Here is a 23,636-nt window from a genome sequence, read left to right as displayed (position 1 = left end):
CATTGTAAAAAAGAACCTAAAACGGATCATAGGTTAGCGAGATACTTCGGTACAGACATATATGTATACAGACACACAGAGATCCTGTTACTTTTATATAATAATTCTGTAAAATTACAAAGATTGCTAGAAGTGAATTTTATTAAAGAAAATAGCATATTTGTCTGTTTTAGGACAAACCTCCGAAAGAATGTTTCAAGCTGAACTTTAGAGAGATCCTGTATGGAAGAAATAAGTCAGAAATTACATATGATGTAAGTAAACTTTTCATACAATATCTCAAAACAACGAGTAAATCGAAGAAACCTTTCACTAGCCCCTAATTTGCAACGTAAATATAATCAGCAGATACAAAAATAAAAAAAAGATTAAGATTAACTCCAGTTTTGTTGTTCCCAAGGTGCGAAAGCCTTGACCCAACAAAACTATAATTATTTCTTTTTATTTTCCTTCTTGCAGAAAGCTGTCTATAATACCATGTGATAAATACTCAAAGTTTGATGAATTAAGTGAATTGGAATTAATATATGAGATATATTTTTATCCGTAGAAAATTATCTACAATGCCATATGACACATGCTCTTTCAGTATAGCTCAGGAGCGGTACGGCCCTTCGGGTCTAACAAAACTGTTTTAACTGTATCATTTTTTCATTTTAATATATATCTGTGGAAAGCTGTCTTTAATATGATGCTATAACCAACTAATAATTTATCTATTTAAGACCTGTTTCCGCTGGACATGTACACAGGACAGTGATAAATCTAGTTTCACAATGATGGTTTATATTATATTATATTAATTCATATGTTTAGACATGTTTCCGCTGGACATGTACACAGGACAGTGATAAATCTGGTTTCACAATGATGGTTTATATTATATTATATTAATTCATATGTTTAGACATGTTTCCGCTGGACATGTACACAGGACAGTGATAAATCTGGTTTCACAATGATGGTTTATATTATATTATATTAATTCATATGTTTAGACATGTTTCCGCTGGACATGTACACAGGACAGTGATAAATCTGGTTTCACAATGATGGTTTATATTATATTATATTAATTCATATGTTTAGACATGTTTCCGCTGGACATGTACACAGGACAGTGATAAATCTGGTTTCACAATGATGGTTGTGGATATTCCAACAGGTAGGGAGGGAAAAGACATTGGGCTGTTCATAAAACTAGTCCCCAAAGTTTTTTAATAACGTTTTTTTTATTCGTTTTCTCAACAACTTGGGGATTTTTACTGAATTTTGATTTGTTGGGTCATTAAGTTGAGTTTCCATATATTTCAACCACTAATTGTATTCTACATAAGTGTTTATCATGCAAATTTTGTGTATCTTTATCAGGGAGGTACGTCAATTTATCGGCCTTTGACTTATCCCTTAAGATCTTTTGGAAAATTCATCGCTGCGGCCCTGTTGTACAATGTACATGTTTGTTTGTTTTCTGCGGAAATGATGACATTTTATTATTTTGAAATTAATTCTAATTTCTCTTAGGTTATATCTTGCTACAACCAGATGCCAACAAAATTGTGAAATCTGGAGTTATTCCTCAATTAAAGGTAAAAATTATGATTCTTAGTTCATTTCTGCTGTATTTCAAACATCTAAGCACAGAGAAAATCAGAGAGAGAGAGATAACAATGGGCTGTTTATAATACTAGTCAATTTATCGGCCATTGAAATAAAAATACAAGTTTTTCTATCGTATTTAAAGATAGTTTGTCCCCTCGGGTCCAACAAACACGAATCAATCCTGTCTGTAATAAGTATTACAGAAAAAGATAGTAGCTTTTTCACCCTCTAAGATTTTCACTTCTACAATGACACATTTTCAGGACGCTGATATGGAGAAGCCTGGAAAGACTATCTGGTATTTTGACTATATTCCAAGTTATGAACAGTGCTTCGCACATACTGTTAGGTAGGAGTATTTTCTGGCGCTTCATGACTATTTTGATTATATTCTATGTTAATTAGGAAGAATTACAAGTTACAAATTATGGATGCCAACATAAGCATAAAAACTTACCCGTTATGGTTTAATTCCACAGTTTAACAAATACACAAATCGACAAAGTAATATAAATTATAAATTTGAATTGTGCCCCCAGCAAAACTTTTATAAATCAATTGGGTATGTGTGTGTTTAGGGGGGGGGGGATACAAACGTCCTACTTTTTGCTTCTATTAGAGTTAGAGGTCTAATAAGTATTTGATGCAAATAAAAAATATTGAATTCCTTTGTTTTAGACGTTATTACCCCGTGGCAAATTTGAGTAGAACGAGACAGATTCTTCTTATTGAGCCTTACAGACCTGAACGATTCTTAATCAAGTAAGTTTTTAATTAGTAGTGCAGCTACTCTAAACCTCGCCCTAAGCATAATAACCAAATTCTATTCATATTAGAGGTAGGGATCCGCAGCCGCCAGCTAGAGGTCGACAGCATTCCAGTGCCTCATTAGTACCCCTGAGATATAAAAAAATTAGGAATAGAACGTTTTAGCTTTTTGAATTAAAAATTACCAGAATAAAAGATTCATATGATTTTAATAACTAATTAATATAGAATAAGTGGATATTGTGAAGAGGGAAATTATGTCGTCAACTTTGGTTGCTAATATAGTCTTTATATATTGATCAATAAACCCTAACATTTTTCAGTTTACTATCCGCAGAAAACTGTCTGTAATGAGATTTCATTATTTGGTTATCATATTTATAAATGTATTTTCTTTTTTAGATCATTTAATTCTACCTCCTTATACGTGCTAAGTATATGCGAGGTCTGTGGTTCGTATCAGTGTCCTTTCTGCCCATTCTACAGGAATAAAATAATAATATGGACTTTTAAAGTAATGGATGTAGAATGTACAAGGGAAAATGACAAGGGGGAAATTGTCTTTAATTTAGGTTGCTATTTCCCATATCAATTATGTTCAGTACGCTCATTTTTAATTTTGGTTAGGTATGATGATTTGGTCTTTATTCCCCCGAAGAGTTCATTTATTTTAGATTTAAACTAGACATTGCAATAGACAATAAATGTGAATTTCTTTTGTAGGGGAAAAATCACGAAACCTTTTATAATATTTTTTCTTTGCATTTTAAGTTTAGAAACAAATAATAGAACTAGGGAGGAAGGGAACATTGCTGCAATAGTCCCCAAAGTTTTATAATTATTCTTTCTTATTCGTTGGCTTGTTGATTCTTTGAGTTCAGTGTCCAAACGTTTTAACCACTGATTTGTGTATCATTACTATGTATATATTGGTGATGTACATCAATTTATCAACAATTGTCTTATCCCTTCAGGGGCGTCCAAGCTTTTTTATTTGTGGGAGGGTAAAATTCTTTTAAGTGTAGGTTAAAAAAACAAAGATTAAAAAATGTATACAGTTTTCCATACTATTATTTAATTTAGTGGAGCTCCATCGATATACAGCGGGCTTGGGGTCTTCATAACTTTTAGTTTTACTGTTATAATGCTCAATCCATGATAGTCTGATTATTATATTGTAGTTATTAGCAATAGGATGTTTGTGTGTCTGTCTATTTGTTGTTTAAGGTCACTGGGACATTAGAAAAGCCTTATTCTGATACGTTTTTTTTTACATATGTACCTTGTTTTTTTTTAAAGTGAGGTTAAAATTTATAAAAATCCTTTTTTCAATAGATTAAAGCCACTGAAACCCATGCCTTTATTCCAAGGTTTTATATTTGAGGTGGAAAATTTCATTTTTGTCTACCTTTTCTTTATAATTCCTTGATTTTTTACTGTAATATATGCACATTATTGTACTATAAGTTTTCTATAATTATATTTATCTATAGGTAGTATCTATAAGTAGTTCAAGCAATAACCTTTAAAAATTCACGAAACCTTTACATTAATTTTATTCCAGTATGGCTTCCAAACTGATTGAAATCCGCTGGATTAGAACCGGTTCTCAGCCATACCGAAAAATAATGTATATCAACGTATTACAGACAGTTTTAAGAAGAAAGCTGTCTATACTCCGATGTAATAAATAACTATTACAAGTTTTTTTCATTTGATTGCATTTAGAGATTAAAATAAATCAAATTTCTGACAGTGACCGAAAATACAAAAATGATAATTCAATATGATACTTGGATCGAAGGGGACATTGGACTGTAAATTACTTTCTTACCCAAAATTTTATAAATATGAGATCTCATTATAGTTGGCTTGGTTTGTGATTGGTTTGTTCAAACTTGCAAACCAATAATCATTAGAAGGACTAATTATTGATTTTACATGTAGTTATTCGGGGTTTACGTCAATTTACAGTCCATTATATATAATTATACATCTTATCCCTCAAAATCCTTATAATGTAAAAACTAGCTGCTTTTCTGAAATTGAGCTCAAAATATAAAATGTTCTTTCTCTATATTTAAATGTACAAAAAATAACAATAAAGTATTATTTTTTAGATATCTATATTTTTAAACATTAATGTGCCATATTATTTTTTTACTTTAATTAAAATAAATTAAAAATATACTGTAATAATATTTTTCAGACTTAAATTGTGTATATACTTAAATCAAAATTATATCTATTTTAAAACTTTATTTTTTACAAGACTTAATATTTCGATGGGCTTAAAACTACAGTATGGCCTCAAATAAATGTTTAGGTATTTATTTCACATTTTGGAAGATTTTCAAAAAAGATTTTGGATGATTTTTCATTACATTTTTCCAAAATTAACTAAGCATAGAATTTAATTGGGATCATAGTGTAGTATTAAAAGATGCTTATTTCTATATATTATTTTTTTAATTTGTTGCTTATGAATTATCACAATGAAGTTACAATGCAAGATATCGAGCCAAAATCAGCCAGTTGCGAAAAAATTTGGAATTATATTTGTCGTACAATGATCAGCAACTTTTGTTTAGCCGTTGCGGCTGCAGAATATCAGCAGCTTGCGGCTACAATATGGCGGCTGTTTGTTAATTAATATTTACAAAATTTCTTTTTTAAATAAAACATTATTTTGTTGTTTTGGCTGAAGAATCTGTGATATGTTTTTTTTCTTTATAAATTGTACAATAAAATTAAATAAATAAAATGATATTTTTTAAGAAGTGAAACTTATCTACAAGTTTAAGGTACGTGTTGGTTGGTATTTCTTGTCATATGATATCTGCCGAATGCTTTTTTCGCCTAAAAGTTGATGTTAAGAGCATAGGCGTCCAAGGGGGGGGGGTAATGGGGCGTTTTGGGTTTTGGGGGTGCCGTAGGCACCCCCAAAAATTTTTTCATTTTACTCCCCCCATTTAAAATTTACCCCTACCCTGGGGGTGCCGTAGGCACCCCCAACCATTTAGGAGGGGGTATTTACCCCTGCCAACAGGTTTCACCCCAAGCAAATTTTACCCCCGGGGTAAAAATTTTGGGGGGGGGGGGGTAAAAAAAATTTGCGGCGCGATCGCGCGCCATTTTACCCCCCCCCCCTTCAAAAAATTTTACCCCCCCCAAAATAAAAAGCTTGGATGCCCCTGGTTAAGAGGAGAGTATTTAAAGTTTGAAAAATTTGTTATTTATAAAAAAAACATTGGGTTTGCACATAACACTTGTCCCCAATGTTTTGTTTTACCGTTTTTTTATTCGCTATCATATCAATTTGAAGGGCCTTTATTGAATCTTTAAAGGTTGGTTCATTAAGTTTAGTGTTTAAACGTTTCAAACTTAATTAAGGGGTAATTTTGTGTGTCATAATTTGGGATGTACATCAATTCATCGGTCATTGTCTCATCTCTTGAGATTCCTAAAAACTGATATAAATTAAGCAAGGTACGGGAGACGCATCCAAATGCGGCTGTATCAAAGTTTAGCGGCCGCAGCTGCAGCTTAGGGTGGCTCAGAGTGAGTATGGCTTTGGCTTAAGGGTTATTCGAATTAAGGCTATGCTTTTGTAAGCTGCGTGGCTAAATACTGTAGAAAACTAAGCAAATTATATAGTATCTACGATTCAACTAAATAATATCTAAATTCTACATAACATAAAAAGGCCATAAGTCAACGTAAACATTACTATTCATAACTACAATAAAGGAGCTTCTATTATTATAGTTGTATGTATATATTGGTTTCAAATGGAGGTGATTCAATTTTACAATATATGTAAATGTTAAAGACAATATTCATATACTGGCAGCTATGCCCTTAGAGACATTTAGCTTGAGGTGATGTGCAGTTTTATTTTTATTCTTCCTAGGGCGAATTATCATTGGAGGGTTGTGGTACCCTCTTCCAAAGTAGTTATAAACCTTCCCAGGACCTATGAGAAGCTACATGGTAAAGGAGAACCATATCGGTTCAGTGGTTAGCGAGATCCTTTGGTACAGAAAGACTCACAGACAGAGATCCTGTTACTTTTTCTAATACAAAAATTTGACAGTAAATTTGAAAAAAAAAGAAATAGAGATTAATTTTGTACCACCCCTCTTCCCCAAAGTTTTGAATGCAAATCCCACCATTAAAAAGTATTGTCTATGGGTAGACAGTAATTTATCAAAGATAAAAGCTTTAAAGGGAGCCTATTTAAAAAAGGTTTTTTAAACATTAGTGAGATTTTAAGCTTTATCCGGACAAAGATATCTCAACTTTTAGACTAGTTGCTGCGCCTTTAGCATCTAGGTTCTTTGTATTCAAAGATTGTACAATAACCTAAAACCATCCCTAGACTTAAAGCTTAATAAAATAGCCTAAAACTATTCTGGGACCTATGTGAAGGTTAACTAAATTACAGAACTAAATCGGTTCAATAGTCATGTCATCGAAATTTTAAGCTTCATACAGACAGACATCATTCTGCTTTGTATTTTAGTCTATAGATAATTTAGATAAAACACCTTAAAAATGGGAATCGAGAGAGATAAATGTTACATAGAGCTATATATAATGCCTCCCCCTTCCCTAATATTATAGAATAGCATAGATCCTGACTCTCCAAATAGCCTAAAACCTGCCAGAGACTAAAACTCAACTTCTCTTAAAATTGAGAAACGATCGGTACTGCCGTTTTTGTAATACCAGTGGACATTCATATTACCTAGAGATATGTGGACATCTTATAACTTTAGTTTACAAAAAAAGTGTCCTTTTTTAATACTTAATGGCATAAATCACTTGAAAACAAAAGCCTCAGAGATATGCTTTTAAAGCCCATGGGAGAACATTCAAATCAACATTTTTAAAATCAAAGCTTTTCTATATTAAGGGTCGGTCAGTCCATTCATTCGTTTTTTTGCTTAACCCTTAGCGGTCGGGGGGGGGGGGGGGCGTTGAACGCCCCCCCATCCGGTTTTTTTCTATCTCATTTTCTGTGTGTGAAAGATAAAGAGCCCAAACTGCTTGACTTTTTAAGTATGGGTATGACACATAACTGAGAGTTGGAATTTTTTGAATATCTCCATCCTGGCGGGCACAGGATGCCAGCAAACGTGGCAGGGTCATCCAGGTAAAGAACAAAAATTTGTTTTTGACTTAAACAAAGCATTTTATCTTACCAAAATACTAAATTATACTCTAGTAGTACATCCTCATATTAAATACAGGTGTTCAAGTCAATTTCAGGTTCCAGGTATGATCCTGAAGGTCCTGATCCTCCAGGTCTCCAGAAATCTTTAAAATGCTCCTGTGGCCGCAATTTTTGACTTAGAGACTTCAAATTTTAAACTTAAGCTTTTCTTACATGTCTACATAATGTATTAAAATTTCATAAAAATGCGCCGCCGTTTTCCCGCCGACCGCCGACTTCTGCGGCTGGCAGCTGCCAAGTACAGCTGCGGCCGCTGAAGCTTATGTTAAGACATTTCAAATATAAAATTTAAATTAAAATAAACATTTTCTGCAAAAAAATTTCATCTAGCTTTAAAAATAAAAAAAATTACAGCCGTTTGAAATTTTTAAGTAAAAAAGGACCTAAAAACAAAGGTTGTTAAATAAAAGGGTGGAGGAAGCGGAAATTGACCTTGACTTACTTAAGGTCGGAAATTCACCATAACACAGGGGACTTGCACAAAAAATTTTAGCCCTCTAGCTCTAATAGGAACTGAGATAATGAGGGGGGGCGTTGAACGCCCCCCCCCCTCCCGACTGATTAAGGTGCGACAAGGGGCCCGACTGTTAAGGGTTAAGATATAAGTTTAGTGTGTATCATAAATAATTTCGCCTGGAGAAGGATGAAGAATTACCGTAAAATGAAATCGCACCTCTATTAAATTATCTACCTCCCTTATAAAACATAACAAACCTTAGATTATTTTCATAAAGTAGAAGTATGTAGAATCAAATAGTTTAACAACTCTTTATATATCTCTGTGCAGGCCACTGCTTTAAACTGTTTTTAACCTATTTTTTTATCATATATCAAAAATATAATATGACACCAGTAGAATCAGACTGCAGAGCCCAAATTTGAATTAAGTCCCCAATAAACTTTTTTTGGGGGATTTAAAAATCTATTTTATATGTTGCTGTGATCATTTTGATGGAAGCAAAAGCATTTTTTAGTTTGGGGTTAAATTGTTTCTTACAGAACAATTTGATGTGATTCAGATTATATCAACACAATAATAAAAACTCTACTCTGTTCGATGCAAATAATTTTTTTCTAAAACAATAATTTATATAGAAGAAATTTAACATTAAAATAAAACATATTATTCTGAAGTCTGAACCAATTAGAAGCCTTGTTTCATTTCAGTTTTTTACAATTCAAAAAAAAGTGTTTTCACAAAGTGACTTATTTCCAATGTAGTTAAATAATTTTTATTTAATTAAAATGAAAAGAATGAAAACTATACACATAAAAGATACATGCTTTTTAAAAATATTTAAAAAAATAAGTTTGAATAATCTTATATTTTATCATATTTGTATATGTGACAAAAAAAAATTTGTTGTATTGCGTAAACGTTTGTTGTCATCTTTTACTATTTAACCCTTTACAGCCAATTTTTTTGTGTTTTAAATAAGTGATGGAAAACAAGCACGATAAAGTTAATTCATTGATATATTGTAAAGAATTAAGTTTTTAATGAATTAATTTAGATGAAATCAAAAGGCCTAATTTTACTCTATACCAGAATACTATATATATGAAGCAAAACACTCTAAAAGCTACGAATTTTACCCAATTAAAAAAAGACCTTTTGCTCTGATCAAAAAAGACCACAGCAACAGTAAAATTAATTTTTAAATTCCCTCAAAAAAGTTTATTGGGGACTTAATTCAAATTTAGGCTCTGCAGTTTAATTCTACTGGTGTCATAGTATATTTTTGATATATGTTTTAAAAATAGGTTAAAAACAGTTTAAAAGTTTTGGTATCCAGTACAAAACTTACATATGTACAAATAGCTATAGAATAAAAGTGCAATCTTTTTAAAAGCGAAAATTAGGGTCGGTTAAAAAAGGTTAAATCTTTTCGTTAATTTAGACATGCTAGAATTGTCCTATCGATTTCAAACCTTGCATTGTGTATCCTATAACTTTTTTGACAACAACTTTTGTAAGATAAAATTATCCCATTCATCTGATTTCTGGAATAATGATTCCTAGGACAACAAGGTACAATATCATAAGCGAGGCATCACTATAATCAGATCCTAAAAATGAAAGTATGTCCTTTAACCGTATCATGTATTTATGCAATTTTGCAGTGAATTCATGCTAATTTTGATAAGACTTTCAAATTAATGTTTTGCTTATTAAACTTGACACTTCACAAGTTCATTTTTCCTCCATTTTGATTTTAGAGTTTCATTTTCATGGATGTTGTCATCCTTTAACTAGTCACATCGAGTCAGAGGCGAATTATACTATCCACACCTCTCCGCAAGAATCCGCAAAGTGTGGCGATAAAATTAAGGCCTATATTTCATGTTTTCATTTACAGTTAAATCCTTCTTTCCCCTTCTTCAGAGATATTTAAGTTTTTTTTTAAAATTAAAAACCTTATCATTAAAATCAGTACGACGACTTTCAATTTTTAGGACTAATATATTGCCTATCAAAAATATATTATATTGAAATACGATTATTGACAATTAATTAAATTATCTTTTAAAATGAAAAAAAAATCTAAACTTTTTTTTATATCCCTGAAAATTTTACCTTTATAAAGAAGTTGTATCAACTTTTTTTTTTATAGCTAGCCGGTCCTTTTAGTAAGTAGTAGATGTAAAATTTTTCATAGAATTCAGATATGCAATCGGTTTTTTTGTAGACCTCTTATTTTTTAAGTAATTTAAGTTTAAAAAAAAAAAAATCAAGTCGATTTTAAGGTACTAAAATGCAACAAAAAAAAGAAAGAAAATGGCCATTATGAACAAAAATAGTAAGATCTTTAATTTGACACCTTACTTTTTCAATTCTGTCAGGTAATTATTGAAAAAATCGATTTTTTTAAACCCACGAGAATAAAAACTTTGAACTCAATTTTATCATTTCACAAGTAAAAAAATATGGGTTCATATATACCTTTAGAATCAGAAAAATATTACGAATCCATTGTAAGCAAAATTGAAAAAAAAAGTTTACAATATAGTATATAAACTACAATAAAAGGAATTATATGAAAATATCATATTATATTGTACAGGCAACGTCTTAACTTTTGAATTGAGTATAAAAATGGGAAGGGGGTATAGAGGGGGTAAAGAGGGGGTAAAAAAGGGAAGACGATAGTGTTGCCAGAACAAAAAATACAATTGGCCATTTTTTAATTTTTTTACTTTTTTTCAATTTTGCTTACAATGGATTCGTAATATTTTTCTGATTCTAAAGGTATATATCAACCCATGTTTTTTATGTCTGTTTGAGAAAATATTTAGGTCTAAAGTTTTTATTAAACCGAGGTTAAAAAAATAGATTTTTTCAATAATTACTCAACAGAATTTTAAAAGTAAGGTGTCAAATTAAAGATCTTACTATTTTTGTTCTTACTGGCCATTTTCTTCTTTTATTTTGTTGCGTTTTAGTACCTTAAAACCGACTTAATTATTTTTTTAAAAAACTTAAATTACTTAAAAAAATAAGAGGTCTACAAAAAACCGATTGCATATCTGAATTCTATGAAAAATTTTACATCTACTACTTACTAAAAGAACCGGCTAGCTATAAAAAAAAAAAGTTGATACACCTTCTTTAAAATAAATAATTGTCTGCTAAAATGTTCTAATCTACCTGCGGAACTGCATATATTTTAAATCAGCGGCCGAGCTGCTGATTAAAATATTAATTCAACAAAAATAGTTGGCAACTCTGTTCAATATAATTTCGACTACTCTGTTCTTCAATTCGACAGCTGATGCACATGCAAAAGCAAGATGGCGTCTACGTCATGCATATGCCGAAATTAATTCGTTCTATTGCCGTCGAGCCTTGCCGGCGAAAAGGCATTTATTTTATTTAAAGTGATAACACGAGGTAACATAATTATTTAAAATGAAAATTTATAAAAATTTAGAATATAGTTTTAAAATATTATCGAATTTGCAAAATTATTCATAAATACTATAAGTAGATATACAGTAAGAATCTTCTTTTTTATTAGATATAGATTTCCAAGGATAAGTCAAATTTCTTTAAATTATTTAAAACACTTTGTAGGAAATTCATATTTGAATAGTGAAACTAATATATTTTTCAGATAAACCTTAGTAAATTATTAACATGACTCCTGAACAGCTCATAGAGCTCCAGGACGGTTGGTTAAGGTGTCAAGAAAAACTTTTTTGTCTCAAAGCGATCATATCGACTCATTACCTCCTCTCACAAACACCTGAAGTAGTAAATATTCCGGAGACTCAAGAACTACTTGAGAGACTTGGCACTCGTTTTAATAAAAGAGTTGATCTTCTTAAACGTATTAAGCCTAAAGATGATGATTGCTACGATTCGGTCAAGCGACAATTAATTTATCTAAATGAAGACATTAACAAACTCGATTATAAAATGAATGTAATCATTGATCAATGTTTTAATTAAAGCTGAAAGACTTCATACAATAGTTTAATTTATTCCAATTCAAAACTTTTTTCCTTCATATTATCTTAACAATACATGTAAAGTTTGTAAGTTTAAGTTTTTTATAGTCTACAGGTTTAATGCAAATAGTTACTATAATTTAAATTTTCTTTTCATTAAATTAGGATAAAGCACATAAAATATTAAAAAACTTTTCTTTCCATAATAAAGTCCTAAAAAGTTTTTTTTATGCCCTAAATTAATTTACTTCAATTTAAAACTTATTTCATTTATATAAAGCATTTAACAACAAACATTTATGTTACACCACAGTCTTTAGAATTTCTTCTTTTTTATATACAATAGTTTAATGAATTTTAATGCCTAAACTTTCAAATAGAATCTTCCTAATGCATTTAAAGTTGTAAACCTTTTCATTTCAAATAAAAGTCTGGGGATTTATACTAGCGTTATAAAAGTAGCACAATGGCCGCGGAAGCAGGAGCTGGTAACTATAATAACGCTGAAAGGAAAACTGAAGAATCGGATCATGAAAAAGGTGAGAAAAGTAATTAAATGTAAAGGCTTGAAATTTGCAATCGGACTAAGCATTCAATTCAGAACATACGTCGGATAGTTTAAGTTTGGAAATGCATTATCATGCAATGCTAAGAATAAAGCTGTCCGGTTGCGAACTTCAAGCCAAATTCGATACATCGACGTTAAAGATAGACTTAGGAGTAGATTAAGATTTGATAAGCAGATCCCTGCTCTGAGAAATATATCTGAGAAGCGGGTTAATTAGTTCATGTAGTAGCTGGCTCCCAATCTCAAAGCGGAGACATGAACTAATCTACCTGCGGAACTGCATATATTTTAAATCAGCGGCCGAGCTGCTGATTAAAATATTAATTCAACAAAAATAGTTGGCAACTCTGTTCAATATAATTTCGACTACTCTGTTCTTCAATTCGACAGCTGATGCACATGCAAAAGCAAGATGGCGTCTACGTCATGCATATGCCGAAATTAATTCGTTCTATTGCCGTCGAGCCTTGCCGGCGAAAAGGCATTTATTTACCCACCCCCCCAACCCCTAATTATACGGAATAGGTTGCCAAATGTTCTAAGTATATATAAAACCGAACCAAGAATAGTAAACAATGTTAAAATATAATATATATAGACATCAAGTCTTTGAATGCACAGTTAAGGGTATCAAGTCCCAAAAAGTTATGAATTAGCGGGTATTAAGTCCCAAAAAATTTTTTATATTATGTTGGGTATTGAGTCCCAGAATGAATATATTTAAGATATATGGAAATACCAATCCATTATAATAAGAAATTGAAATGGGTATTGAGTCCCAATGACAAGATTGAAAAAAGAATGGGTATAATAGTCCCATGAAGGTATTAAGTCCTTTGTATTGAGTAAAAATAATATATTATACCAAAACATATTTTGGTATAGAGTCATGCAAGATACATAGATAGAAAGATGACAGAAACATAGAACATGATATATGATATTAACAATAAAAATAACTAAACATTTATTTTGTTTAGACGTCATAACGGACAAATTTATCATCGAGAAGATCTCGGACAATGAGTTCACATCAAGAGCAAATAAAGTAAGTGATATGATAGATAGAAAATTTAGATAGAAAATTAATAGATAATATATAGATAGACTTTAGACTAAAAAGCAAGGATATTACATGCCCAAGTAGCGCTTTAATTGTAAAACGATATATGATATACTTTGTAAAAATTGAATGTGCAGAAAAATATAAAATTATCGGTAAATGGGAATTATAGTAATCCATAAAAAAGCCGATAACATTAATGATTTAATGAATATATCATAACGAAAAATCTCATAGCTATAAATATAGATAATAATTGAATTATTTTTTTTATACAGCAGATATATATCGCTAAAATAAGATAAGATTTAATTACTAGAAAAATTAAAAAAAAAAAAAATAACATTGAATATGTATTAAGATCCGTACAGAGGCCACCATATGCAACCCAGCAAGCTGGGAGAGTGACCGTCCTAAACTCATGGCAGCGGCCAATTTTCTGATATCCACCGAACAAACGCTTAGGGGACAACCTAAAGATATCACAACAGGTGGGACCTATATTACGTTCAATATTTAATGATAAGAAATAGAAAATTTTTTGAAATAATATGTGTTGAAATAAGAAAAATTTATAACATATGAACTTAAGTTAAATATATATGATATATAACGTATCAATATTAAGATGATGAAACCGTTAAGACTGCCAAGGAGGCACAAAGGCAAGGCGTGAGGTCCTTGGTCTTACAAACCAGGGACCAATACAGAACGACCCTAGCAGAATTCTGCTATGGGCCTGAAGCGCGCCACCTAGTGCACAACGAACACACGTCGTTTAGTATGCTCAGCAATAAGTTAACTAGGTAGCTTTTATATAAAACATTATAAACATATTATTTTTCTTATTGATTTCTTTCATATTATGATTACATAGTAACATAAATTAAATCTAATTCTTTTATAAACATATGATTTATCAATAATTCATAACTCTATGATAATATTACGAATAGAATATGGGAAAAATATTTATTTCGCCTCTATCAAGATATAATCTTTAGGACGCTTAACAACTTCAAAATGAGAGGCCGAGGAAAAGGCCGACGGGGCAGAGGTAGATTCTCACCCGGATACTCTGGGGGATATAGAGGCAGGGGTAGGCAGAATTATAATCAAAATTCCCCACAAGATTTTGTTTCTATGCTGGCGGCGGCCGTCCAACAAAACCAGCAGCCGCAACCGGGAACTTCTAGTGGAGTTTCTCTAAGCCGTGCCAATATAACCGCGCAAAAACTCACTAGCAAGTGTACCCGTTGCAACGTCTTAGGGTAAGAATTAAGATTCTACCATTATATTAATATCTAAAATAACTATTTGAAATTGATTAAGACTATACGATTTAATTTTCATTTACAAATATCATTTCCTTTACACATTATTAATTAATTTAATAAAGTTATCTTTGTACCAATGCTGGGAAAAGAAATAATATTATTCTTTTCTTTAGGCATTGGTACAAAGATAACTGCTGCAAGCAAGAGGATATAGCAGCCTTCCAAAGGCAGAGGGCAGAACAGGGTCACATAACAGCCCTCGCTCTATATCCAGGCAATGCAGAACAACGTAGAAGTAAGTGTTCTTTCAAAACAGTAGATAAAGTTTGTATCTTAAGATCTCCATCGTAAAGAATATATAAAGATTAAACATTTAGAATATAAAATATATAGAGTAATAGGATAAAATGTCAAGTTAAGATCTACATAAGTTATGCATAAAGTTAAATATTGATTTAAAATCTTTGTTTGTTCACACAATATATAAATATAATATCCGATAAATGTTTACCGTATTAAAAGTCTAATAGTCCAAAGAAATCTTTCTTACTTTTAGAAGATTTCATTGCGATAGTCCAAGATAAAGGATGGACAAACCCCAAGGAAACGGCAGATGCCCTCGAACGGTTTTTAGACGATCACGGATATATTTTACCTGAGGCCCCATATTCTATACACTCCCCTGAAAGCATTCGTTTCTACCATGATATTATTCAACCAGGGATGTTAAAAATTTCAATTAATCACTTAATACTTATAAAATTGATAAGGACATATATGCATATATTAATAAGAAATGATATTAAAGAATTGAAATTTATATACATTAATAGATCAATGGGTAATGGAATTGCTAACTGAAGGCCTTAAGTTAGAATTCAAAGAGAAGCCCCCCCTTAGTTATGAAGAGGACAACAATGCCTCCGCCCGTCAAAATATGACCGACTTGGTCAAGACGGTCCGCAAGTGGGAGAATGAGGGTGCATGTATAGAAGTAAAATATAGACCTCCGTTTTTAAATCCTATGAGCGTCAGCGTGGAACTGGATGATTTAAACAACGTTAAAAAGAAGAGGCCATGCATTGACTTAAGCAGGTTATTACTTTCTTGAAATAACTTAATTATATACCGGATAAATAAATTATATCTTCTACTATATATTTTTTAAAAAATTCTTTTCTTCTAAAAAACTCCCTATAATTTCAGGAGTATAAATCCGTATTTGCACACCGAGAAAACAAAACTAGAAACGCTTGACAAATCTGAGCATCAAATATTTAAGGACTGTTATTTTGCGACATTTGATTTGCGCAATTGCTACTTTCACGTACGGCTCCACCCCCAAAGTCGCAAATATTTGTCCTTTAAAATAGTTGATGAACAGAATGTCGAGCGATTCTTTGTTTTCTTGGTTATGTGCTACGGTATCTCAGTGGCCACAGAGGTGATCAATAGATTAATCAGACCCATCAAATCTCTAATCCACATCCTCGGAGTGATATTCACAATTTATATAGGCACGAATTTAAATTTCCTTAAAAATCTTGTTCATACACATTTCATATTACATAAGTTCATTTAAAGTTTTCTTCTTACTTATCTTAACTCGATTGGAAATATTAAATTTTAATCAAATTATCAGATGATGGAAGGGTTATAGCCTCGGCTAAGATAGAATGTGAACAAAAGATTAGGATCGTCATTCGAATCTTCCAATTATGTGGATGGAACATTGCCCTAGATAAGTCAATGCTTGTTGCGTCACAACAAGCATTATACCAGGGTTTTATTAGTGATTCTCAAAAGATGTTGTATACAACATCGAACGATAAACAAACAAAGATTTTAGATTCGATACAACTTTTAATAAACCAACATAATAAAGACGGTTTTATTCCAGCCAAGATGGCGGCCAGTGTATTAGGCAAAGTTCAAAGCCTGAAGCGTTCCCATGGGTCGATCGTCTCGGTGATCCCGAGATGCGCCCAGAACGAGTTGGGTAAGCAGGTCTTAGAAAAAGGATGGAATGTTAACATTAGTTTCTCTAAGGGCATTGACGAATTTCAGTTCTTTTTGCAAAACTTACATTTATTTAACGGCAAAGCAATTGCGCTAGCAAAAGCCGGAGCACAAACGGTCTCGCAACAAGAAGTTGCTAAAATATTACGTAATATCACAGACACAAGTCTACCGATTCCTGGATTACTAATTTCAGACGCTTCTGCTGACAGAAGCTTTTGTCTGTACCATGGGAATATAGTTGAACTTATCAGCTGTGATTTTACTAACGACCAAAAACTATTAAGCTCGGGATTCCGGGAGCTCCTAGCAGTGATAACTTTCTTGCAATATCAAAAATCGGTTAATAAGATTTTTTCCCATCCCATCGTCTACTGGGAAACCGACTCGCAGTTATCATATTTTTATTTACACCATGGTTCCCGAAACGCACACATACAATCTCACATTATTCAGATTAAAAGACTGGAATTGGAACTGGGCGTCACCATAATCCCGGTATGGACTAAACGTAGTCACTGTAGGATCATGTTAGCGGACCAAGGATCAAGATTTTCTGCTGATTTGGACGATTGGTCTATTCCCAAGTTCATGCTGTCTTCAATCTTTACTTATTTCAATTGTGAACCATCCATAGATGGATTTGCCAGTGATAAAAATTCGGTTTGTAATAAATATGTTTCCAAATATTTGGATAACAATAATATATGTATAAACTTTTTTGCCCATGATCCTATTGAAGGGGAGGTATATTACCTATGCCCCCCCCCAGAAGTTATCGGGGATACTATACGAAAAATCGAAATAAGCCCAGGCTCTAAGTTCATTCTGGTAATGCCCATGTGGACATCAGCCCCTTGGTGGCCGTTGATCCACGATGGAAAAACATACCACAGATTAGTAAAATCTATCTTTATTTTTGATTGTAAAGTTGATATTCACCATAAACCTGATATTAAAACTATCTTTGATAAAACTATGAAGTTTATAGCCCTTTACATGTTTCATTAAGTAAATATTTGTCAATAACCCTAACAATATAAAACAGACAAAATATTTCAAAAACCTTACAGTAATTTCATATATTGAATATGATATGATATATTATAACAGTTATGATAATTTATTAAAATTGAACCGTTTTAAAAAATCAATTAAAAATGTTAGTCTTAAGGTCTATTTAATGTATAATTCAATGTTTATAGTCAAACAATATATATCAAAAGTCCAAAAGTATAAAAGCGTAACAACATGTTTTCAATGATCTTGTAATTTAGTTGTAAGGGAAAATTATTATATTTAGCTATATGGAGATTAAGATTAAAAAATCTTAGAAATTAGAATTAAGATTAAAAAATATTAATATATTCTTTTTATTTTTCAAATGAGAGAATGGATGACCGATTAATACTGAATGTGGCCAATGAGGTGGAGATCGAGACCGAATTGCCTGAGGGAATACAGAACATGAGAATTGTAGAGGAAACCAATGGAGTGGGAAACTTAGTAGGTAAGTTAAAATAGATGAATACTAGATAGATTAGAGTGGATATGATAACAAAAATAGGTTTTTTTGTCTGAAGCGAAGCATCTCATTAACCGATTGAACCGATAAAGTCCTTTAAAACAAATATCTAAATTAAATCTAAATTAAGCTATTTTGTAACCTATATTTCATCTTAAATTGAAGCCTAATAAAGCTAGGAATTGAACATAATACTCAAAGAATAATTTTGGAAAAGAAAAGCAGAAAATATAAGTTATTATTTTAGGGCAGAGAATGCATCAGCCCCATGGTTTAGATGTGGGAGATATAGAGGGTGTCAATGAGATACTTGAAGATGACCCCCAGCTCTATGATTCTTTCCGCACTTTGTTTGGCGGACATCTGGCACAAGCAACCCTTGAGAGCTATGATTGGATCATCAAGCAATTTAGAAGATTCTGTGAAATATATGGTAAGATTATCAGTAATTAGAATAATAGAAAATAGGCACACAAATCTTTTTTAGCTAAGCCCTATCTTACCTAATTTCATATTAAGCATAGTTATTAAGCTTATTAATTATCAGAAAATCTGTAAGTTTATTTCAAACATGTTAACTTTTTTGATATTTTGACATTCATTTATCTTGATTTTGGTACTCCAATTAACAAAGGGAAAGGAAGAAGGGAATGCATATTAAGAAAATCTCAAAATTAAATTTCACAACAATGAAAAATGTAACAATTTAGGCTATGATTACCCAAGATTCTCAAGCAAAGCCGCCCTACATTTCGTTGCATGGTCAGTGAGCCTAAGTAAATCATACGCCTGGTACAAGAAACTCCAACCTGCGTTGAGAAGCCTTGAGATCTCTATCGGCCGGAAGGAAAGTTGCATACCGCCAACGGTTGGCTCCGGCTGCGGAGGGATGATGAGGAAACTAGCAGCAACTAAAGTAAGAAATGTTTAAATTATAAAAAACTATGTTTTTACTCCCAAAAACCGATCTATTTGCATACTTAGATTAGAAAAAATATGATTCCTAATTACAAAAGTTTATCCCCACTCTATGAGATCTATACATAAAGAGCTTAAAAAATGACATTATTTCTTTTCCATGATAAATTATCTCATAAACAACATAAGATTTAACACTAAGACTTATAAGTATATATAATTTAGCCGCCGCCGAAGAAGTGTAACCCCTTTGGATCACGAGAACTGCAGACCATGATAGATAGAATCATCTGGGAGCCCCGGAGTAGAGGACAGGAGCCTTCCATGATTGAGTTCCGAGCTCTATTGAGAGCCATCACATACTACTATACATGGATCAGGTAAGAATAGAAATAGATAAGAAAATAGATAGATGATACATTGACGGACTAACAGTAATAGACAACATATAAGAAAAGGACCACCCAAATGGGATAATAAAACTGGTAAAAAAGGGGAAAATAGGAAAGTAACAGAGACGACATAAAGACATGATAAATAAATAATCTAGTATAAGTTAGAACTATATAAGGAAAATCTTAAACTACAATACAAGAATCTTAATATTTTAGATTCTCTGACTACAACCTGTTGACCGAACGTGATGTTGAAGACTGCCAAGATCACATAAGATTGACCTTCGCCCGTTCGAAACAAGATCAATATTATTCAGGAAGCAAGTCTTTCCTCCCAGCAGTAGGGGGAAAGTACTGCCCTGTTAATATTTTTCGAATGTTTGCGAGGCAATACAATTTCAACTTTGGTCCTCAAGGCAATGGACGTAATTATTTGAATTTTGTGATATTCAACACAAATGGAACTTTGAGGCCTAAGTATCACAAGACGTTGAGCTATAGCACGTCCACACTTCAGATGAAGCAAATTTTGACACAGTTTGGAATTAGGAAATCCTATTCCGAAACGTCTTTCAAGGCTGGTGGAGTCACCGCCTATATTGAGCAAGGAGAAAGTTTGGAGGCTACAATGGTCCATGGCCGTTGGAGAGGCCTCCAAACGCCCCTTTATTACCTACGTGGTACTCACCAATATAGACTAAAATTCGCACAAAAAATTCCAAAGATTTCAAGCTCACAATTTGAAATTTGAATGAGATTCATGCAAACTATTCAAAAATGCCTTTAAAAAACATTGTAAACAGGACGGCTACAACTTCTCTTAAAATATAAGTTTATAAAAAATAAATAGCTACCTAAGGAAAGTTATAACTGTCCCAAATTTTCTACCTTATAATGTCAGAAGGATTATATATAAATAAGATTAATACTCACTTTAGAAAAAAACAACCAATGCATTTTATATAATAGTTCATGTCTTTTTACAAATATCTTTTCTGAAGGGAAATATTAATCTAATATGTTCCAATAAAATATTAAATTAAAATATGCATTAATTATCGCCATTTCAGACTTTACAATGGCATGGTTTAAAGTGATCGCGAATTTAATTTTTCAAAATGCATTTTCGTTTACCTTTTTTTATATTTTAAGTAATTTTCAAAGAATTATGCCTTAAAAGTTCAATTAAGTTAGAAAAAAATCAGTTTAAAATGCTGAGAGTATTTTCACATGAAAATAATGTTAAAATCTGAGCAAGAATTAAACTAAGAGAAAATAAGCTATTTCTTCGCTTGCAGATAAAAACAAAAAAATTGATACTTAGAAAATATTTTTGTAATATATATCTATTAATATTTATCTTTGAACTTTCTCTAAAATGTAATGAAAAAGTTTGGTTTATTTTATAAAATCATTAATTAAATACCGCTTTGTTTATGCAGGTATAGGGACAAAAGAAAAATTGTTAAATCTGTAGAAAGAATGATATTTAAGAATTGAAATGTTTAAATAGAATAAACAAATAATAATTGCATAAAATATAGCATAAAATATAGCGCGTTTCTATAGTATTTACATAAAAATAAGCATTTTATCATGTAAAATATTCCTCGTAATGTGTCGAATACCTGTCTAAATATCTGCCTAACTCACACACACACACACACACACACACACAAACACACTCACTCACTTACATTTCCTTTCTCGTGTTTTCCCCTTCCATTCTCCGTCCCCCCTCCTTATCTTTCGTTTGGTACCAACGAATTTTGTTAAGTTGAAGTATAGAAACCAAACATTACTGAATATTGTAAAAGTCGCAGTCCCTTCAGTGTATTTTAAGTTGTAAGTTTGGACCAGTACGGGAAAATTTCAATAGCTAGAAAAAGTAAATAATTTTATTCCAATAACTGAAAAAACATTTTATTTTATTTCATTTTTTTTGTATAGGTTTATATCAGGAACCATCTTTACATTGTGTTTAGGATTAAGATAAAAGCCTTGCTTTAATTAATGTACACCCATAAATAACAGATTAATATTAAAAGAATATAATTTGTTTGCTCTTTATCTTATTCCATGTTTTGAAGTATTAAACAAGTTCTGTGGAGTCCTATGTATATTTGTGTGTATGTGTGTGTGTGTGTGTGTATTTTATACAACCTGGCTCTACTCAGAAAACGCTTATACCTTTAATTATGTTTTATTATTTCATGTTTTAAATTTCTTTTAAATATTTTTTATAGATTTTATCTATAGTAAAAACTTTAAAATTATGTGGGGGCCTAATCGTATTTTTAGCTCTGCAGTATGATGAAGCTTTTTTAGCAAGTAGTAAATATTGAGATAGGATGAGGATGTTCACAAGATCGACAACTATAAATCAGCTGACCTTATACCCATATTTGGTAATATCGTTTCGATTATGGGTAGAAATCGTTTAATCTCCCCATAAAAAGATATTACAAACTTTTTTGGTTAGTTTAATATGTATGTAACAAAAGAATTTATTCTACTCTAAATTTGCAAGTAAACTTCAACAAAAAGATTGTTATTTGTCGATTTTGATAGGTTTTAAGATATGTATAATAAAACTCAAAATACATCAATGTTTTCAAGGGAAAAAATTCGTTTTTTTAAAGTTTGATTTATTTTTAAATGGAAAGTATTTAAGACTTAATTCTCAAAATAGTACATTTAAAAAACATTAATTAGTGACATATATCAACTTTTTCCCAGCTTCGTGAACACTTTAAGATGTTTTTGTATCTACAGTGTGATAGCCTCCGAGATGAACCGAATCCGCCGAATATGATAGGTAAGGGAAAAATAGATAGTATGGATAGATAGACATCAATGTCATAGATAGAAAAAGTTATAAGAAAATAGATAGAAAAATGGATAAAGAAATAAATAGACAGAAACAATAAGAGAGATAAAGATAGATAGACGAAGAAATATTAGAAAGGATAAAAAAAGGGGAGAGACAAATAATTCAATATTTAAGAAAATATAAATATATATTTTTTCAGTTATTGATGCCGATAATCTACAAAACTGTCTGAGAATATGGTCCCTCCAGATGAGAGCGACAAACGAGCTGAGGGACATCATATTCGATTACGATTATGGAGCTGCGTCGGAAGAGAACAAAGCGTTATGGAGCTCCATCCTATCGACCTACAACCGAGTGATGCTTCGGATAAGAAGAGGAAGACCAATGATGGGCCTACCTCTGGAAATAGCCATAGCCCAGTTAAGGATAAACCACAATCTCATTAGAGATCTACAGGAGGATATACGCGAAAAATTAAATTTGTTTGCCCAAATTCCCGTACGAATGTTTTTTTTGTCGAGCAGAAAGTAATTAAGATTACATAAGTAATACCGAAAAAATGAACATTTCGAAAACGGAAACCACATAATTTGAATCATCGCCTAAAGGACCTTAAACCAACGAAAAACGTTTGAAAAATTACGAATATGTTAAGGACATCCAGTAACTTATACTAACATAAGAAAATGTTAATTTGTCTCTTGTGTCCACACCTCAAGAACACTTAATGAGCTTTTACACTATGTACCTAAGAAATATCTTAAGATAAAGTTTATTACATACTAGTTATTTATTATGAGCTTTAAAAAACTACCTCAAGACGTTGTAGATACATTTCGCGAAAATATTACACTAAGTACCTATGTAAAAAAGATACCTCTAAATATTGTAAATACATTTATTTTCGAAGTAAACGAAACCAGTTCTCTAAATCATCTTTAACTTTGTAAAGAACATTGTTTTCAACATTAAAA

The 23,636-nt window shown here is 31.6% G+C and overlaps 4 protein-coding genes and 1 long non-coding RNA gene across 5 annotated transcripts in view; all 5 read left to right on the top strand.

The window, feature by feature from the left end:
- Positions 1 to 5,134, top strand: part of LOC145332031 (CD109 antigen-like) — a 50,883-nt gene extending 45,749 nt beyond the window's left edge. Inside the window, exons 69-75 of the mRNA XM_080176938.1 lie at positions 174 to 254; positions 1,090 to 1,165; positions 1,525 to 1,589; positions 1,866 to 1,951; positions 2,281 to 2,364; positions 2,773 to 2,856; positions 3,454 to 5,134. Of these exons, the coding sequence (XP_080033064.1) occupies positions 174 to 254; positions 1,090 to 1,165; positions 1,525 to 1,589; positions 1,866 to 1,951; positions 2,281 to 2,364; positions 2,773 to 2,856; positions 3,454 to 3,529 (552 nt within the window). The 3' untranslated portion in view covers positions 3,530 to 5,134. The remainder of the gene's footprint in view (positions 1 to 173; positions 255 to 1,089; positions 1,166 to 1,524; positions 1,590 to 1,865; positions 1,952 to 2,280; positions 2,365 to 2,772; positions 2,857 to 3,453) is intronic.
- Positions 5,135 to 13,605: 8,471 nt separating this feature from the next.
- On the top strand, positions 13,606 to 14,573 carry LOC145332832 (uncharacterized). Its single transcript, XR_013884336.1, has 3 exons — positions 13,606 to 13,677; positions 14,054 to 14,183; positions 14,321 to 14,573. It is a non-coding gene; the product is annotated as an uncharacterized LOC145332832 (long non-coding RNA).
- Positions 14,574 to 18,252: 3,679 nt separating this feature from the next.
- On the top strand, positions 18,253 to 18,966 carry LOC145331280 (uncharacterized). Its single transcript, XM_080175899.1, has 2 exons — positions 18,253 to 18,498; positions 18,761 to 18,966. The coding sequence occupies exons 1-2, from the start codon at positions 18,381 to 18,383 to the stop codon at positions 18,964 to 18,966; spliced, it is 324 nt and encodes a 107-aa protein (XP_080032025.1). The 5' UTR covers positions 18,253 to 18,380.
- Positions 18,967 to 19,264: 298 nt separating this feature from the next.
- On the top strand, positions 19,265 to 20,667 carry LOC145331663 (uncharacterized). The gene is made up of 3 exons (XM_080176442.1): positions 19,265 to 19,429; positions 19,657 to 19,811; positions 20,043 to 20,667. Exons 1-3 carry the CDS (start codon positions 19,403 to 19,405, stop codon positions 20,575 to 20,577), a joined length of 717 nt encoding a protein of 238 aa, XP_080032568.1. The 5' UTR covers positions 19,265 to 19,402; the 3' UTR covers positions 20,578 to 20,667.
- Positions 20,668 to 22,583: 1,916 nt separating this feature from the next.
- On the top strand, positions 22,584 to 23,395 carry LOC145331662 (uncharacterized). The gene is made up of 2 exons (XM_080176441.1): positions 22,584 to 22,644; positions 22,859 to 23,395. Exons 1-2 carry the CDS (start codon positions 22,584 to 22,586, stop codon positions 23,191 to 23,193), a joined length of 396 nt encoding a protein of 131 aa, XP_080032567.1. The 3' UTR covers positions 23,194 to 23,395.
- The last annotated feature ends 241 nt before the right edge of the window (positions 23,396 to 23,636 follow it).

Source organism: Acartia tonsa, chromosome 11 (genome assembly GCF_053477335.1).
Source record: "Acartia tonsa isolate MP-2025a chromosome 11, ASM5347733v1, whole genome shotgun sequence".
NCBI classification, from domain to species: domain Eukaryota; kingdom Metazoa; phylum Arthropoda; class Copepoda; order Calanoida; family Acartiidae; genus Acartia; species Acartia tonsa.
This window is presented reverse-complemented; position numbering and strand designations above follow the sequence as displayed.